We start from the raw sequence: 13198 nt of genomic DNA, 5'->3' as shown, positions 1-13198 counted from the left end.
TCCGTTTAATCTCGAGCTGAAGGTGGTTTTGTTAGGTTTAAGGCATTGCTTACCACATGCATCAATGTCTCATTGCTGGGTGACCCTGTCAGAGCTATTATTGTAGACCCCTTGGGCTCCATTTCTTTCAGAGACAACTGTACATCCGACTAAATCTGTTATCTTTAGACTACTTGACACTTTTTGTTTGACACCTTTGCCGCTGCGATGCCTCTCTGACATGACTCCAAATCTCTTCGATCCGCAAGTGGTTTCCGGTGTCCTTCGAGGTCGATTCCTGGACGACTTGGAGGTGGTACTTCATATCCGATACCAATTCGATAGATACAATGATTATACAGACTCGTGGTACTTATGATTCCCCACTTATAAAAAACACCGCGTGAAAGACACTGCAGTATAATCTCATCTCACCTCTGCTCACCTCAGCAACCTTTTTGAAGATCCCCACGGTCGTCTCGCATGGTGAGCTTGCACATCAATGAGCCCCTCTCCCATATCACAAATACCTTCTGATCCTTCCAATCGCGACTGTCCTCACACAGTTCCAGGTCGAAAGTCCAAAGGACCCGTGCAAGTATCACCCGCATCTCAGTGTAAGCCAAGTTCCTGCCGAGGCATTTCCGTGGCCCGATCGAGAATGGCTGGAAGACGGCGCGGTTGTCCGAAAAGAACGGCGATGCATGGTCCTCAATCGCCTCTGGTAGCCATCGTTCAGGGAGAAATCGGTCGGCTTGGTAGAAATTCCTCGGTGACGAGTATGCGGACAACTGGTGGACAGAGACCTTGGTCTGAGAAAGTCAGTCTCGGCCCGTTATATTCTCAATAACGACCCACATTCGCAGGAACGCGGTTTAGCCCAAGACCCAAGTGGGCACTTCCGTCCATCGCTGGAGTCCTCCTGGTACAGGAGGATACAGCCGAAAGGCTTCGTTCAGGCATGCAGCATGTATGGCAACTTTGCCGTGACCTGATTGAAAGTGATATCCTTCTCCGATGCAAACGCTGCTCTCACCTCGCGCGCCACCTTATCAAGCGCATCCGGGGTTCGAAGAAGCCGGTATGTAACGCCTGACAACAGCGCAGCCGTAGTCTCACTCCCAGCCAGAATGAGGACATTGGCATTTTCCTTCAGCTCCTCCAGACTCAACCCGTCCTTGTCCCCTTGATGCCGCAGCATCGAATCCATAAGCTCTCCGCGACCAGCCGCCGAGCTATTCAACCTTTTATGATCAGTTGCCTTCGCATGCTCGACCTACTTGCTTCTCATCTCCATTAACGATCCCGGGTGAAACGCGAGAATCACCCTCAATACCACCGGATACAGATGCAGCGCCCGCAGGAACGGAATCGACTTCACAAACCCAAACATCGTCGCCACCCAGTGATGATACTCCCCACGATCCAGGCCCCCAAAGGGCTCGCCAAAGGCAAGATCCCCGATAAGGTCGAACGTCGCCAGACTATACCACGTGCCCATATCCGCCGCCCTCCCCGACTCTGCGAACTCCTTCAGTCGCTCGATCAGTTTATCGATGTACCGTGTGACGAGGCACTCCTGAGCCTGCAGGCCCTTGGTCGAGAACGCGTGCGACAGCGCCTTTCGGAACCGAGCATGGTCCACGTCGTAGGCACTGAAGATGTCCTTGCCGTTGATGGTGGAGATTTGCACTTTCGGGAGCTGGCGGTGGCCATGGCCGTAGATATCCTTCCAGGCTTCCGCGGTGGTGAAGGTGACTTCGTCTGGACCGGAGCGGACGACGTCGCCGTATTTGTTATGCCAGGAGCGAAGGTCTAGGTCTAGTCTTCCGCGGATGACTGAGGGGTGGTGAAAGAGCGGAATTGCGATCCGCCATTTTGGGCCGGGGATATGGCTTAATGAATGGAAGTAGATGGTTTTGATGGCTGATAAGAGTATATATGAGATATAAAGCAATGACGCGGCTGCGAATATTATGACCATCATGACTTGTTATGACCGCAAGTATCAGTTTCCAAGATCTAGTCGGAATTTCTCAGTCTGAAAGCTTCTCGGATTGCGTTGTGCAATTCCCAAGACGTTGCACATGGCAAACAGGGGTCTGTCAAGCCGCATAGGTGTGATACTTTATTGGGCGCCATGCATACAAGAGAGATGAACAATCCCTGCCCCTGTAGATGCTTGGTATGAAAAGCTGTGCCATTGTACCACCGGCTTGGCCAGCATTCAGCAGACACATAAGCAGGTTGTTTCGCATTCTTAATGGCGTACAGTTGAGCAACGTCTCAAATGTCTGCTATGGAATCCCTAAATTCTAGGGCTTGACACTCCTTCACTCTGGTATAAGCTTACTAGAAAACAACCCCTTAACCGCCCTAAACAAATTTTGCTTGTTTTGACTGTTCCTAGCCTAGTCGCTAGTCGCGCCGACCACCCTAATCACATATATAGTAAAGTTGAGACATTGCCGACCTGTAACTCAGATATAACTATGACCTGTACCACGGTACATCTCGGCGCAAGCGGGCGACCTACAGAATGCCTAGCCAGGTGGTTTCGAAATCTGCAACTATCCTGCGTCGGGATGCACAACAGAAGGCAGATATAGTCTGAAAGCCTGCCTCAGAATGTAAAGATGTTGTCTTATTGCCTACGAAGGAATATATATTTCTGCGACGAGCTGACACACGGAAACTTGCAAAGAACCAAAGATACTATCGCACAACTTCCTAACATTATCGAAGAGCTCCACCTACCAGAGACGCGCTCTACCACAACATGGCAGCCCAAAGAATAGCTGTTTAAGCAATATGCTCCGCCGTTCCCATATTTACCTCCTCCTCCTTTGATATGTACTCCCGCTGATGGGCAAACTCTGTCCATTACATTAGAATAGGAGACACTGAGGAGGGGAGGAGCAACTTACGGTCCACCTTAGTATACTTGAACTTTCTTGCATGGACACGGTGGTGGAAGAGCAAGTCTATTTCTCCAAAGGTGCGGTCCTTGGTCTCAGGAAGGCGGAACCAGCACCAGATGTTGCAGAGAAGGTTGGTGCCAGCGTAGAAGAGGCCTGTTTTTGCTCCCCAGTTCCATGCTACAATGTCCATGGTCAGTGATTTCCATACAATAATGAGTGGTGCAGCTTACCAGAGGCAGCAATCATGCGCGGCGTAAGCGAATTACTGAAAATACCCGTCAGGTTGTACACGAATCTCCCGATCACAATTGTCTTATATCTCAATCGCCCCGAAGGTGTTTCGGCAACGATGGGGTAGCAGACGGGTCCGACGGTAACCATGTTGATAAGAGTGCAAATGACCAGGAGGATGCCGATGGCCAGCTGTGCGCCTTTGCTGCCTTCTGCGAAGCCAAGACCACCAATGATCACCATACAGACAAACATGAACGACAAGCCGCTCATGTAAATGGTTGCGCGGCCGAAGTGCGGGAAGAGAAGCCAGCAGATGACGCCGCCGATGATATAGCATGCGGAAAGGGAGATGTTGACATCGAAGGCTTGCAGTTCGGTAAACCCAGCGGCTTCGAGAAAGACGACCGAGTAACCGAGGATGGCATTGCCGCTGAGGGTTTGAGCCGCCCAGACGACACAATTCTAGTAGATGGGTTAGCACCACCGCCATTTTCGTCGTAATGAGCAACTTACAATTTCCGTTCGCCGCCGGTTGGTCCCCTTGAAGCATTCCAGAAAGCTTGCATTCTCCGTCTCCGCTTGCTCCAGTTTCGTGGTATGCTGGATGTACGCCAGCGTCGCCTCGATCTCTCGGTCTTTTTCCGGCGTGTCCTGTCGCAGGCGTTTCAGGCTCTTTCTCGCCTGGTCGACCTTGCCCCGTCGGACGGCATTCCAAGGCGATTCAGGAGCCAGGTACGCTCCTATAAACAGGGGAATAGGCCACACCCACTGCAGAACAAACGGTAGCCGCCAGCCTAGGTCTCCTTCGATGCCAGCGACAGCACGGACTACACCGGACGACAGCAGGATACCAGCACCCCAGCACATGCAGGCATAGGCTGTGACGTACGGCCGTAGGACTGTGGGGACAACTTCGGAAGCATACGTAGTCGAGAGGGTCTATTAACCGAGTCAATATTATACATGCAACAGCGGAGGGAGACGAACCTGAAAAACTCCCCACGAGACGCCGCACATCGCCTCACCCCAGGCCAGGATCGGCAGCGAAGGCGCAAAAACCGGGATGAAAATCATAAGCGCCATCCAGGCCATGAAAAACATCATTGTTGGTCGACAGCCAAACCGGTCCTGGGCGTAAGCGTTGAGGAGCAACCCGGTCAGCTGTCCTACCATGGACGAGTTCGACAACCCCGACTGCCATGCTGCTGTGATAACCTTTTTTCCTGCCTTATCTGAGAACTCGCCGAATCGTTCGATGAACTGGGATTGGCCGTAGAAAGAGGTGATCTGTCAATCCTCGCGTTAGCTTCCACTCTTCCTAATGAGGGGAGAAAGGAGGTACTGACAATGACCAGGTCATACCCCTCCATAATCAAACTGGTAGAAAGGAACATGGCCCAGAAGACGGCCTTTTTGTACTTTGATAGAGCTTGTCTCACAGTAAGTAAGCGATCAGCAGCATCACTCTCCTGCGCATGGCGGATGAGCTCGACCACATCGGGGTTGCCCGGGCTGAAGTTTTTCAGCTCGTTCTCGGACGGGACAACCGTCTCGTTGCCCATGATGACGGTATCTGGGTGGGATGATCACCGATAAGTTTAACAATTCCAGTGAGTGGAGATAAGAGCTCTAGTGTGCTTGACGATCTGGGGAAACGGGGCGTTATAAAGCCGATGGGATGTCAATCGAATCCCCGCCGGAAGCAAGGAGAAGAGGAGGCCTCAACAATGGCCTCGTAAGGTTTCTCTCCACCTCCCCCGGAATCTCATGGTGCTGCAAATGGCCCTCTCTGTGCCACAGACGTGATGGTTAAATGACTATTAGAAACGGATTTCCCGCTGGGTTCTCTCTGCCTTTTTGTTCCCGTTCCGACCAGAAAACCATGGATGCACCGATCCAGGATTGTGCGGGGGAGAATTCCGGGGGTGGAGTCCCGAAAGATCCCCACTGATATTATGCCATTGAAGAAAGCCGTAAAGTCGCCTCTTATATGGTCAAATTCCGGTAGACATAAAGCAAGGAAGCAGATTATGTTTCCCAACAGGCGATTGCTAAGCTCGTGGATAGCACGAGCTGGAATAATAAAGATCGAGCAAAAAGACCGACGGCACGCATCATCAGGCCAGAATGCGGAAAAGTCCCGGCGGACTCTGAGCTGGTCAAAGCAGCCGATTCGCCAGTCTTTGTGAACGGACATAAGCGTGGTATACTGAGGGACAGGGATCTGAAAGCTATTCGTTGGATGACGTGTCCGAGGCGAACAAAGACGAATATTACCATAAAAGTGTGTTCAATGACCAAGGCCATCAAGGCCCTACGAAGGCGATAGACCCAGGGTCCGACCGCTATTGTTTGACATCTTCATGCCAGATGTTGATGCAGGTTCCTTACTCGGGGGAAGTGTCACTGCGGGGCCAACTACCAGAGCGTATCCATACTTTCAAACCACTTACAATCGGGAGCAGGACTTCAATCCTCCGTGCTCTCTGGAGTAGATACATAAAGCGGACAATCTCATGACGAAGGCAGGTCCCTATGCTCTTCAGTTTGACCGAGTCCGGTCAGAGTCACATGCCTCCTAGTTATGTCCTGGCCGCTGACATCGAGTCGGGAGTAATGAAAGGTGGTATGCGACAGCAGCTTACTGAGATCGAGGATGTCTGTATCCTGTTTGTCCCTCTCGGCCGCAAGATACACAGAGAAGTTGTGGTACGTGGCATCGGTGCTCACCATCAACCTTCTTTACCAGTTAGTCTCCTAGTCCCCAGGCAGCCGCTTGGGTTGTTTTCCGGTCCGAACATTAGCAATCACCTGTCAGCGCTCCCAGCTACGGAAGTGATCGACTTCATTCAAGCAACCTGGACTGCTTCCGATATCGAAGTCTGCGTATCATTAAAGCAGAACGCAAAATTGGGCCTCTTGTTGTTTTCGCTATGAGATGGGTTTGTTTTAGTAAGCACATTAAATACGGCTTTTCCAGCTTTTGTATATGTATCAACTTTGCTCAAATCTGAGAAACGTCAGCCGCTAGCATATAATATTACCAGTTCCCATACTGGGCTCTTATCATGCAGTCCCTTGTTTGCATTCTTCGGACGAAGAAGAACAAGCAAGTATCTACTCGTCACATCACTATCAACCAAGGATCTCCGTGCTCCCATACCGTTCCATCTCATTGTTGACAACGTAGACGAATGTCTCAGTCCTCGCCGAACCTACACGGGCAATCTCCGGACTCTGATGAACCCGCACGGCTATGGCATCATCACTCTAGACGACTTTACCGATAATCGAGCACCGGGTTGATCCCCCTGGTTCACTCCGCCCTACCTTAAGTACCTGCCGAGGTTCTTAAGGAACAGAAGTCCTCAGAGTCAACACTCACCCTCGGTCTTACACAACGTCTTTACGAGCTTACCTTGTCCCATATCCCGTCATAAACATGAAGGCCTCTATTTCTCTCTTTGTTGCTACCTTGGCCGCTAGGTCAGTCGACTTCTGTGCATGATGATCGAGGCCATTACTGCCAGCCTAGCAGTGTGTTCGCGGACTTGCACAACACAGTTATCTGTGTGAACATGAAAGCCGATAAGGACGGCTGCAACGAAGTGGTACGTCGCACCCAGGCCCATGCTAGAACAGATTAACTGATGATGGACAGGTTATTTACGACAAAGGAGCCAAAGACGCGACTATAAACGCATGCCATTCTTATAAAAATCGCAACACGGATGGCAACGGTGGGATCGGTGCCCGGATTGCACAACCCGTCCTTCACTATTGCAAAACGGAGAGCTAGCACATGGGGGGAGATGAGTGGCATTACTACTGCAGGAAGCACGGGGCGACCGATAGTGTGGCGTGGTGAAGGGAGCTTTAGGACGAGATCACTGGGATTGTGCTTCTGTATATAAGGAGCAATTGCTGGAATGTTAACATGCTGATCAGAGGTATCAAGACAAGAGCTGTATGCAATGCCTCCAGGGAGCTAATCCCGAGTGTCTTCAAACGTCTTTGAGTCTGTAGCAAGCGGCTTCGCACGACCTGCGGACAGGGTGATCTGGTGGACAGGCAGTCTTTGCTGCCGCCAATGCAGTGTCGAACATATTCCGCGCAGTACGCAAATTCCCCTGGCGCTCATAGAGCATTCCAAGGGTAAACATACTCCACAGCGTCGAGGGGTCATCGGCACCCAACACTTTCCGCTTCACATCGACCAGAGAAATGTTTAGTTCTGTCGCCTCGACGCACTTTTCCTGCCATGCCAGCACATCCACCAGGTCCGCCATGCTAGCTATTGTCCTGGAATGCTCAGGGCCAAGTATTCTGGCTCGTCCCTGATACGCCTGTCGGTTTAGGGCTTCTGCCTCGGCGAACGCGCCGCGTTTCTCTAGTACCCCGGCCAAATTACTGCACGTTGACAGTGTATTGGGATGATCGGGCCCCAGGACCAAAAGTGACCCTTCGAGGACCTCTCGGTGGATTTCCTCGGCGGAGGAGTGGTGACCGCAGCTCTGTAGCACGTTTGCCAGGTTATTCAGTGACGTGAGCGTGTTGGGATCTACAGTATCTAGGGCGTGCTTGTCCTTCCAGTGTCTTCTAGTCTCGAGTGCTTGCTTGGCGATATCGACGGCAGCATCCGTGCGACCATGCTCCTGCATCAGGATCGCAAAACTGCTCATACACTGTAGCAAGTCTGTATTATTTTCTCCGATCAGTGCCAGCTGTCGACCGGCGGTCTCTCTGACCAGCGACTCCGCCTGCTCTCCTCTGTCCGTCTCCAGCAGGAGTTCGCCCAAGAAACGTACACTATCCATGGTTTCAGGATGCGTGACTCCCAAGAGGTTTTCGCGAAGAGCCAGTCCATGTCGAAATAGGTCTTCTGCCTCCTTGTAGTCACGTTGAGCCTTCATCACTCGTGCCAGATTCGTCATGCTGGTAATGCTGGAACTGTGCTCTTCGCCATAGTGCGCAATATACGCCCTCACGGCTTGTTCATGCATTCGACGCGCGGCGTCATATTTTCTTTGTTGCTGTAAAAGTAAACCGAAATCATTGAGGACCCGCAAGGTAACAAGGTCCTCGCCGCCGAGGACCTCGTCAGCCGTTTGCAGGATGTTTTCGTACAGTGTTGCAGCTTCATCGTCGCGGTCCTGCTGCTTTAGGATCCCTGCCAGTGTAGTGGCTGTTGTCAAAGTTTCGCGATGGCCATCCCCAAGAAGCTGTTTCTGCCCGGCCAGGGCACGCCGTGCGGTTCCCTCGGCTTGCGCCAATTGTCCTCTCTCCCAGAATGACTCTGCTGCACGGCTGAGGTCTTTCAGACTATCTTCTTGGCTGGCTGCTGCAAACATTTTGGGGGCCTGTTGAGGGTCGACGTTGTGAGAATTTGATCGGCGATGGAGGGGAAGTTCCTCATTTTAAAGGATCCTCCCTCGTATTCTTGGACTTGGCATCTGTCAATGTTTCATTCACAACTTACGAAGATTAACACGTTCAACACAGAGACTTTTTACAAACCTGGTAATGATCAGAATCTGTTTTGGATATAGTGAATGATCAAGTGTCTTGGACAATGCGATACCCGGAAAATAAAACAGACCCTGCAGATATTGGTGGCGAAGGGCCGGGCTTATTCCATTAACCTTTCTCCCACACTGTCTGATAGGAAGAGAAACACAAGCAGGCAGCCAGGCTCATGGGAGCTCGGGGTAAATAGGGAACAGTTGATAGTAAATACAATGCCCGCCTACTGGGTAGGCAGTACGCTTTCATACTCAAGCAGACATCCATTAAACGGCATTCTATCCATCCAGGAGTGTATTTTTTATATGGAGACTACAAGCAAATTCCCCATGTATATGAATATAACAAGATCTTTACATCCCAGCCACTGGCCGATTCAACACATGGACAAACTCTTCCTTGATCCCGTTGAGCAGGTTCAGTGTTCGAGCACGATTATTCAACCCACTATTACAGTACCAATCATTGTCTAAGAGGAGCTCCTCAATCCCAAGGCATAGTCCCGACCAGTTTACCGCAGTTCCGGCCTTGATCAGGTCGTCGAGTTCAAATAATAGCTGAGTGTTGCATCGTGCTTGCCAGTAAGTGTTGGGCAGTATCCATTGAAAGGCTTCCAGTAGATTACGTATATCGTCAATGCGCTGTTGACAACGAGGCCAAGTCTCATAGATCAAATTCACAATAGTTACCGCAAGATCGAGTGGCAGGCAGGAAACCGGTTTCTGGAAGGTCTTCTGTCCTTGACCGGGATTGTCTCGGTGCGAAAGAAGATTTTGAGTGATCAAGCGCTGTATGTCAAGAATTCTCAATGGACTCCCAGGGTCATGCCACTTCGTGATCTCCTCAAGATCCTCAGCACAGAGCTCCGGAGTACATGGCCGCTGCTCTGCGGGCCAGTATGGGCCATTATTATATTTGCAGAGCCCATCGTAACAAAGATGGCCTAGGAAAATACCCCAATACTTTTTGTTTTTTCTCCAAAATCCTTCGACAGCGCGGAGGAATGCATGAAGATTTGACATGATGAGATCATGTCCAACAAAACGGTCGAGGAGCAGCCAGCAGTGGGGATGAATCGGATATCCTATGGGCTCCCCTGTCTCTCGATTCGAATCTGGTTCGAACAGATTCGCCATGTGGAAATCAGCATTCCAATGGTCCTCGTCTAGTGCCAAGTTCTGGATGGAGGCCCTATGGGGGTTGCGCGGGACGGGGAGTGGCCAGTAGTTTTCGGTAAGCCCGTTTGAGATTCCAGATAAAATCGTCTGGCTTGTCTTCGGATCTTCGAGAACTAGATAAGTTGACTCAATCAGTACGATCATCTCTGACAAGTCTATCGAAGTGATGGCTGACTTGCTCGAAACCAGAACGACCACAGATACGGGTATTTTATAAAGTCCATCTGCTCCAACTCTTCGGCTGGGACAATCACAGATCGGCTCCAATCCTTGTCCCAGAGCTCTCTCCAGTCCTCTCGCTCTTCCCATACTTCTTCGACATCGCAAAGTGGAAAATCAGCCCCACAGATCACACAGCAGAGCGACGGATCTGGCTTTTCTGGTAAAAACGGGCAACGCCGTTTGATACTCAGCATACCCATCTGGCTCTCTACAGTACACTAACATATGCCTATTGACAAAATGCGTCGTGCCAGGATGCAAGAAAAACATTTGCAAACATCGAGGATGATGTCATGTTTAGCCGTTGAGTGCCCTACAAGATAATAGTGATGTCAATGGATATGAAGCTCATTCATGATCTGGTGACCAACATACTGCTGCAATAGTTAAGCTTGAGAAGGACTAGCTTAGCTTAACTTAAAAACATCCAGTCCCTTGTCGAGGCACCCACAATGGAGAGTTTATTTCAACACAGTGTATTGGAAAGATAAACGGAAACCCATCCTTTCTCTCCTGTCCCCAAGCTAGATAGTTAGTCCCACCATATCTATCCCCGTCATTCCTGCAAATGGCAGTCTACAGGTTCTGGTCCTGTTTCCTGTTTCAATCGCTACAGTCGGTGCATCTAGAATCCCAGCCCACTGGCAAGACGCCTACACGGACATACTGAGGTATCGCCATGGGGAACTGCATCTTGATGCCATTTGGTGGGTGAGAAAGCTCGTATTATGTTTCGGATCCGGACATGAAGAGTAACTGATCTGGTGCCCGTGCTTGCTCCTAGTCAGTAGGATTTGTCGGGCTTGCCGCCAAATAAAGACCTCGACACTGTAGTCACTAGGAGTCAGATTGTCGACTGACCGGCCGCTGATCACCCAGATGATTGTCCCTATCAAGTTCTGATCCACGATTAGGGTCCGACCCGCCACAGGTTACTGTAGAAGTGGAAGTGCCGGCAAAGGGAAGGAGATGTGAGCTAGCTGGTGTTTCTGGCCCTACATGTGCTACTTGTACTTGAGATAGCCATATGTACTCACATCAGCTTTCTCTGGCTGCCTTTTGCGCCGACCACCAAGTCCGACGTCTCTCAACAGCATGATGGATGAATCAGCCCCGCCATACGGAAGGGACGAACATTGCATAGGCAACCTGCCGTTGTCTTATAGTCCAACTTTGTCGCAATGGTGGTATAGAGGATAATTGTAGACAATTGAGGCCGGAGAGGACTTGGTGGCTTCCATTCAAGTCGCTGGTTGATGGGACAAAGATACAAATAGCCACTCTTCTGACCCGACTGCTTAGATGCGTGACATATCAGCTAGGGTTATACAAAAACAATGAAAGACAAAGCCCCTGGGGCAGCATAATCATCTGTTCTGCATGAGGGGAATTCTAACCGTCATTTCCCCAACACAGTGAAGGATGTAGTGAAGCAATCTAATCGGCCTTATAGAACTAAACTTCGCGTAGAATAACGCAAACATGTCCCCAAGCAATCCATGTTCCAATTGTACAGGTCATAAGGGGTCACTTCTGCTAAAGTAGGTACTTCTGCCAATCATCCGACACGATGCAATGCAATTGTCCTCTGCAAACACAGCACAATAAAATCTCCTGTGTACTTTGTGTTGAAATATGCCCCAATGCAAGTAGCTGAAGACCTTCCGGCTAGTTGTCTTACCAGCCAGGGAGGAGTTATCCACGTTGGGACGATGTGTTTGAATGTGCCTGGCTCCGCTATGATAGATCCGAGAAAGCTATTCCAACTGACTCGTCACGTAGGCAAAGGTTTCAAAACCCTTCAGAGCCTCGCCATCCATAATACAAGACCTCGCGAGACGGGCACCTTCCTTCCATCTACCGCCACCAGGGCCCGTCTCTACAACGCCATCCTCTCGCAATGCACCACATACCCCGGAAGTAACAAACAGCGCGGCAACATGCATAAGCACACATTGCAAAACAGGGTCATCACCAGACAACTGATTATGTAGCAACTGCGAGAGAACACAAGCCTCCTGCTCGGAACTACCTTTCGCTTGAACGCTGGCGAGTGGATTCTCCGATAGCCCAAAGTCCCTGGGCTGGAGGCGAAAGTGCTGTATTTCTGCACTCGTGGCTTCGGCGGATGCATTTGTAAGCATCCAGCATGATGTGGAACCCTCTGGAGCAATAATATCCATTGAGTCGTTCCCGCAGACCACGAGGACTTTCCGAACCCCCATGTCCCGGAGTGCCTGTGCCAAAACAGGGCCGAGGACTGGGTTCGCTACGCCGACTACTCGGGCTTCCAGACCGCAGCTGGCATTCAGTGGATGAAGTAATGTGCTGGTTAGGTCGAATATCGTCCTGATCCCTAGTCCCAAACGAATGCGATTGGCGTGTTGCATTCGTGGAAGAAAATTGCGCTCTGGGAGTAACGAATAGTTACTCTGCTTGTAGACTTCGGGGACATGGTTTGCCGTGACCTTTGCAAGCAGCGGAGCGTTCGGTTTGGTGTTGCTGATGATGTCCTCAGGGTTAGCCGAGGAGACTGGATACGTAGCGCTCAAGTAGCCATGCTGGGCGATGAGGAGTTTCGCTGATGCGACGATGGACGCCATGGCAGCCACAGAAATGACAGCCGTCGCATTCCCTCCTGTTCCGGAGATATCACACTGTGCCATCGGGAAAGTTAGCTCTTATATCCCCCCTAAACCTTTTGGGAGCTGACACTTGCCAGTCCACCCTGGTATTTCGCGCGAGCTAGGTTTCGGTCCGAAATGACCCTGTTTAATGCAGCCGTATCGACTTTTGCCTGTGTCGGGGCCAGCAAGCGAATACACTCCAAAATGACGACAATATCCTTGTCCTTCTCCCGGTGGTGCAGTAAACTGAGGAGAGCGGCAGCTTGGGTTTCACTAAGCTTCCCATCCAGGAGCAATGACAGAGCGTTGGCAATCTCAGCGACTAAATCTGAGTCTGATGCATTCAATGGTTGCGCCAGCTTTTTTAATGTCGGGTCAATTGACACATATTGTGAACTGCTGGGTTGTGCCATGGGGGCAAGAGATCTTGGCCGATTTGTCTGTGTTCCACCACTGCTGCAGGGATTGAGTGGTTAGTCTGGGTGGGAAATGTCAGGGCCAGAGCACCCTTTAA

The 13198-nt window shown here is 50.7% G+C and overlaps 4 protein-coding genes across 4 annotated transcripts; 1 reads left to right on the top strand and 3 right to left on the bottom strand.

Annotated features, from left to right (window-relative positions):
- Window positions 1-425: 425 nt before the first annotated feature.
- On the bottom strand, window positions 426-4696 carry ALT_2509 (maltose permease MAL31; the record flags this gene model as incomplete). Its single annotated transcript, XM_089599359.1, has 8 exons — window positions 426-791; window positions 1016-1214; window positions 1260-1818; window positions 2907-3077; window positions 3131-3596; window positions 3648-4073; window positions 4122-4421; window positions 4481-4696. 8 exons carry the CDS (start codon window positions 4694-4696, stop codon window positions 426-428), a joined length of 2703 nt encoding a protein of 900 aa, XP_089456505.1.
- A 1880-nt stretch (window positions 4697-6576) lies between these two features.
- ALT_2508 (uncharacterized protein) lies at window positions 6577-6933 on the top strand (the record flags this gene model as incomplete). The annotated part of the gene is made up of 3 exons (XM_089599358.1): window positions 6577-6620; window positions 6673-6745; window positions 6796-6933. 3 exons carry the CDS (start codon window positions 6577-6579, stop codon window positions 6931-6933), a joined length of 255 nt encoding a protein of 84 aa, XP_089456504.1.
- Window positions 6934-7138: 205 nt separating this feature from the next.
- On the bottom strand, window positions 7139-8485 carry ALT_2507 (TPR domain protein; the record flags this gene model as incomplete). Its single annotated transcript, XM_033562130.2, has 1 exon — window positions 7139-8485. One exon carries the CDS (start codon window positions 8483-8485, stop codon window positions 7139-7141), a length of 1347 nt encoding a protein of 448 aa, XP_033418021.2.
- Window positions 8486-9010: 525 nt separating this feature from the next.
- ALT_2506 (anthranilate phosphoribosyltransferase) lies at window positions 9011-13097 on the bottom strand (the record flags this gene model as incomplete). Its single annotated transcript, XM_089599357.1, has 4 exons — window positions 9011-9948; window positions 10011-10214; window positions 11829-12714; window positions 12756-13097. 4 exons carry the CDS (start codon window positions 13095-13097, stop codon window positions 9011-9013), a joined length of 2370 nt encoding a protein of 789 aa, XP_089456503.1.
- Window positions 13098-13198: the final 101 nt, after the last annotated feature.

Source organism: Aspergillus lentulus, assembly GCF_001445615.1.
Source record: "Aspergillus lentulus DNA, contig: Alt04, strain: IFM 54703, whole genome shotgun sequence".
Classification (NCBI taxonomy): Eukaryota; Fungi; Ascomycota; class Eurotiomycetes; order Eurotiales; family Aspergillaceae; genus Aspergillus; species Aspergillus lentulus.
Note: the sequence above shows the minus strand (reverse complement) of the source record. Positions and strands in the feature narration are given on the sequence as shown.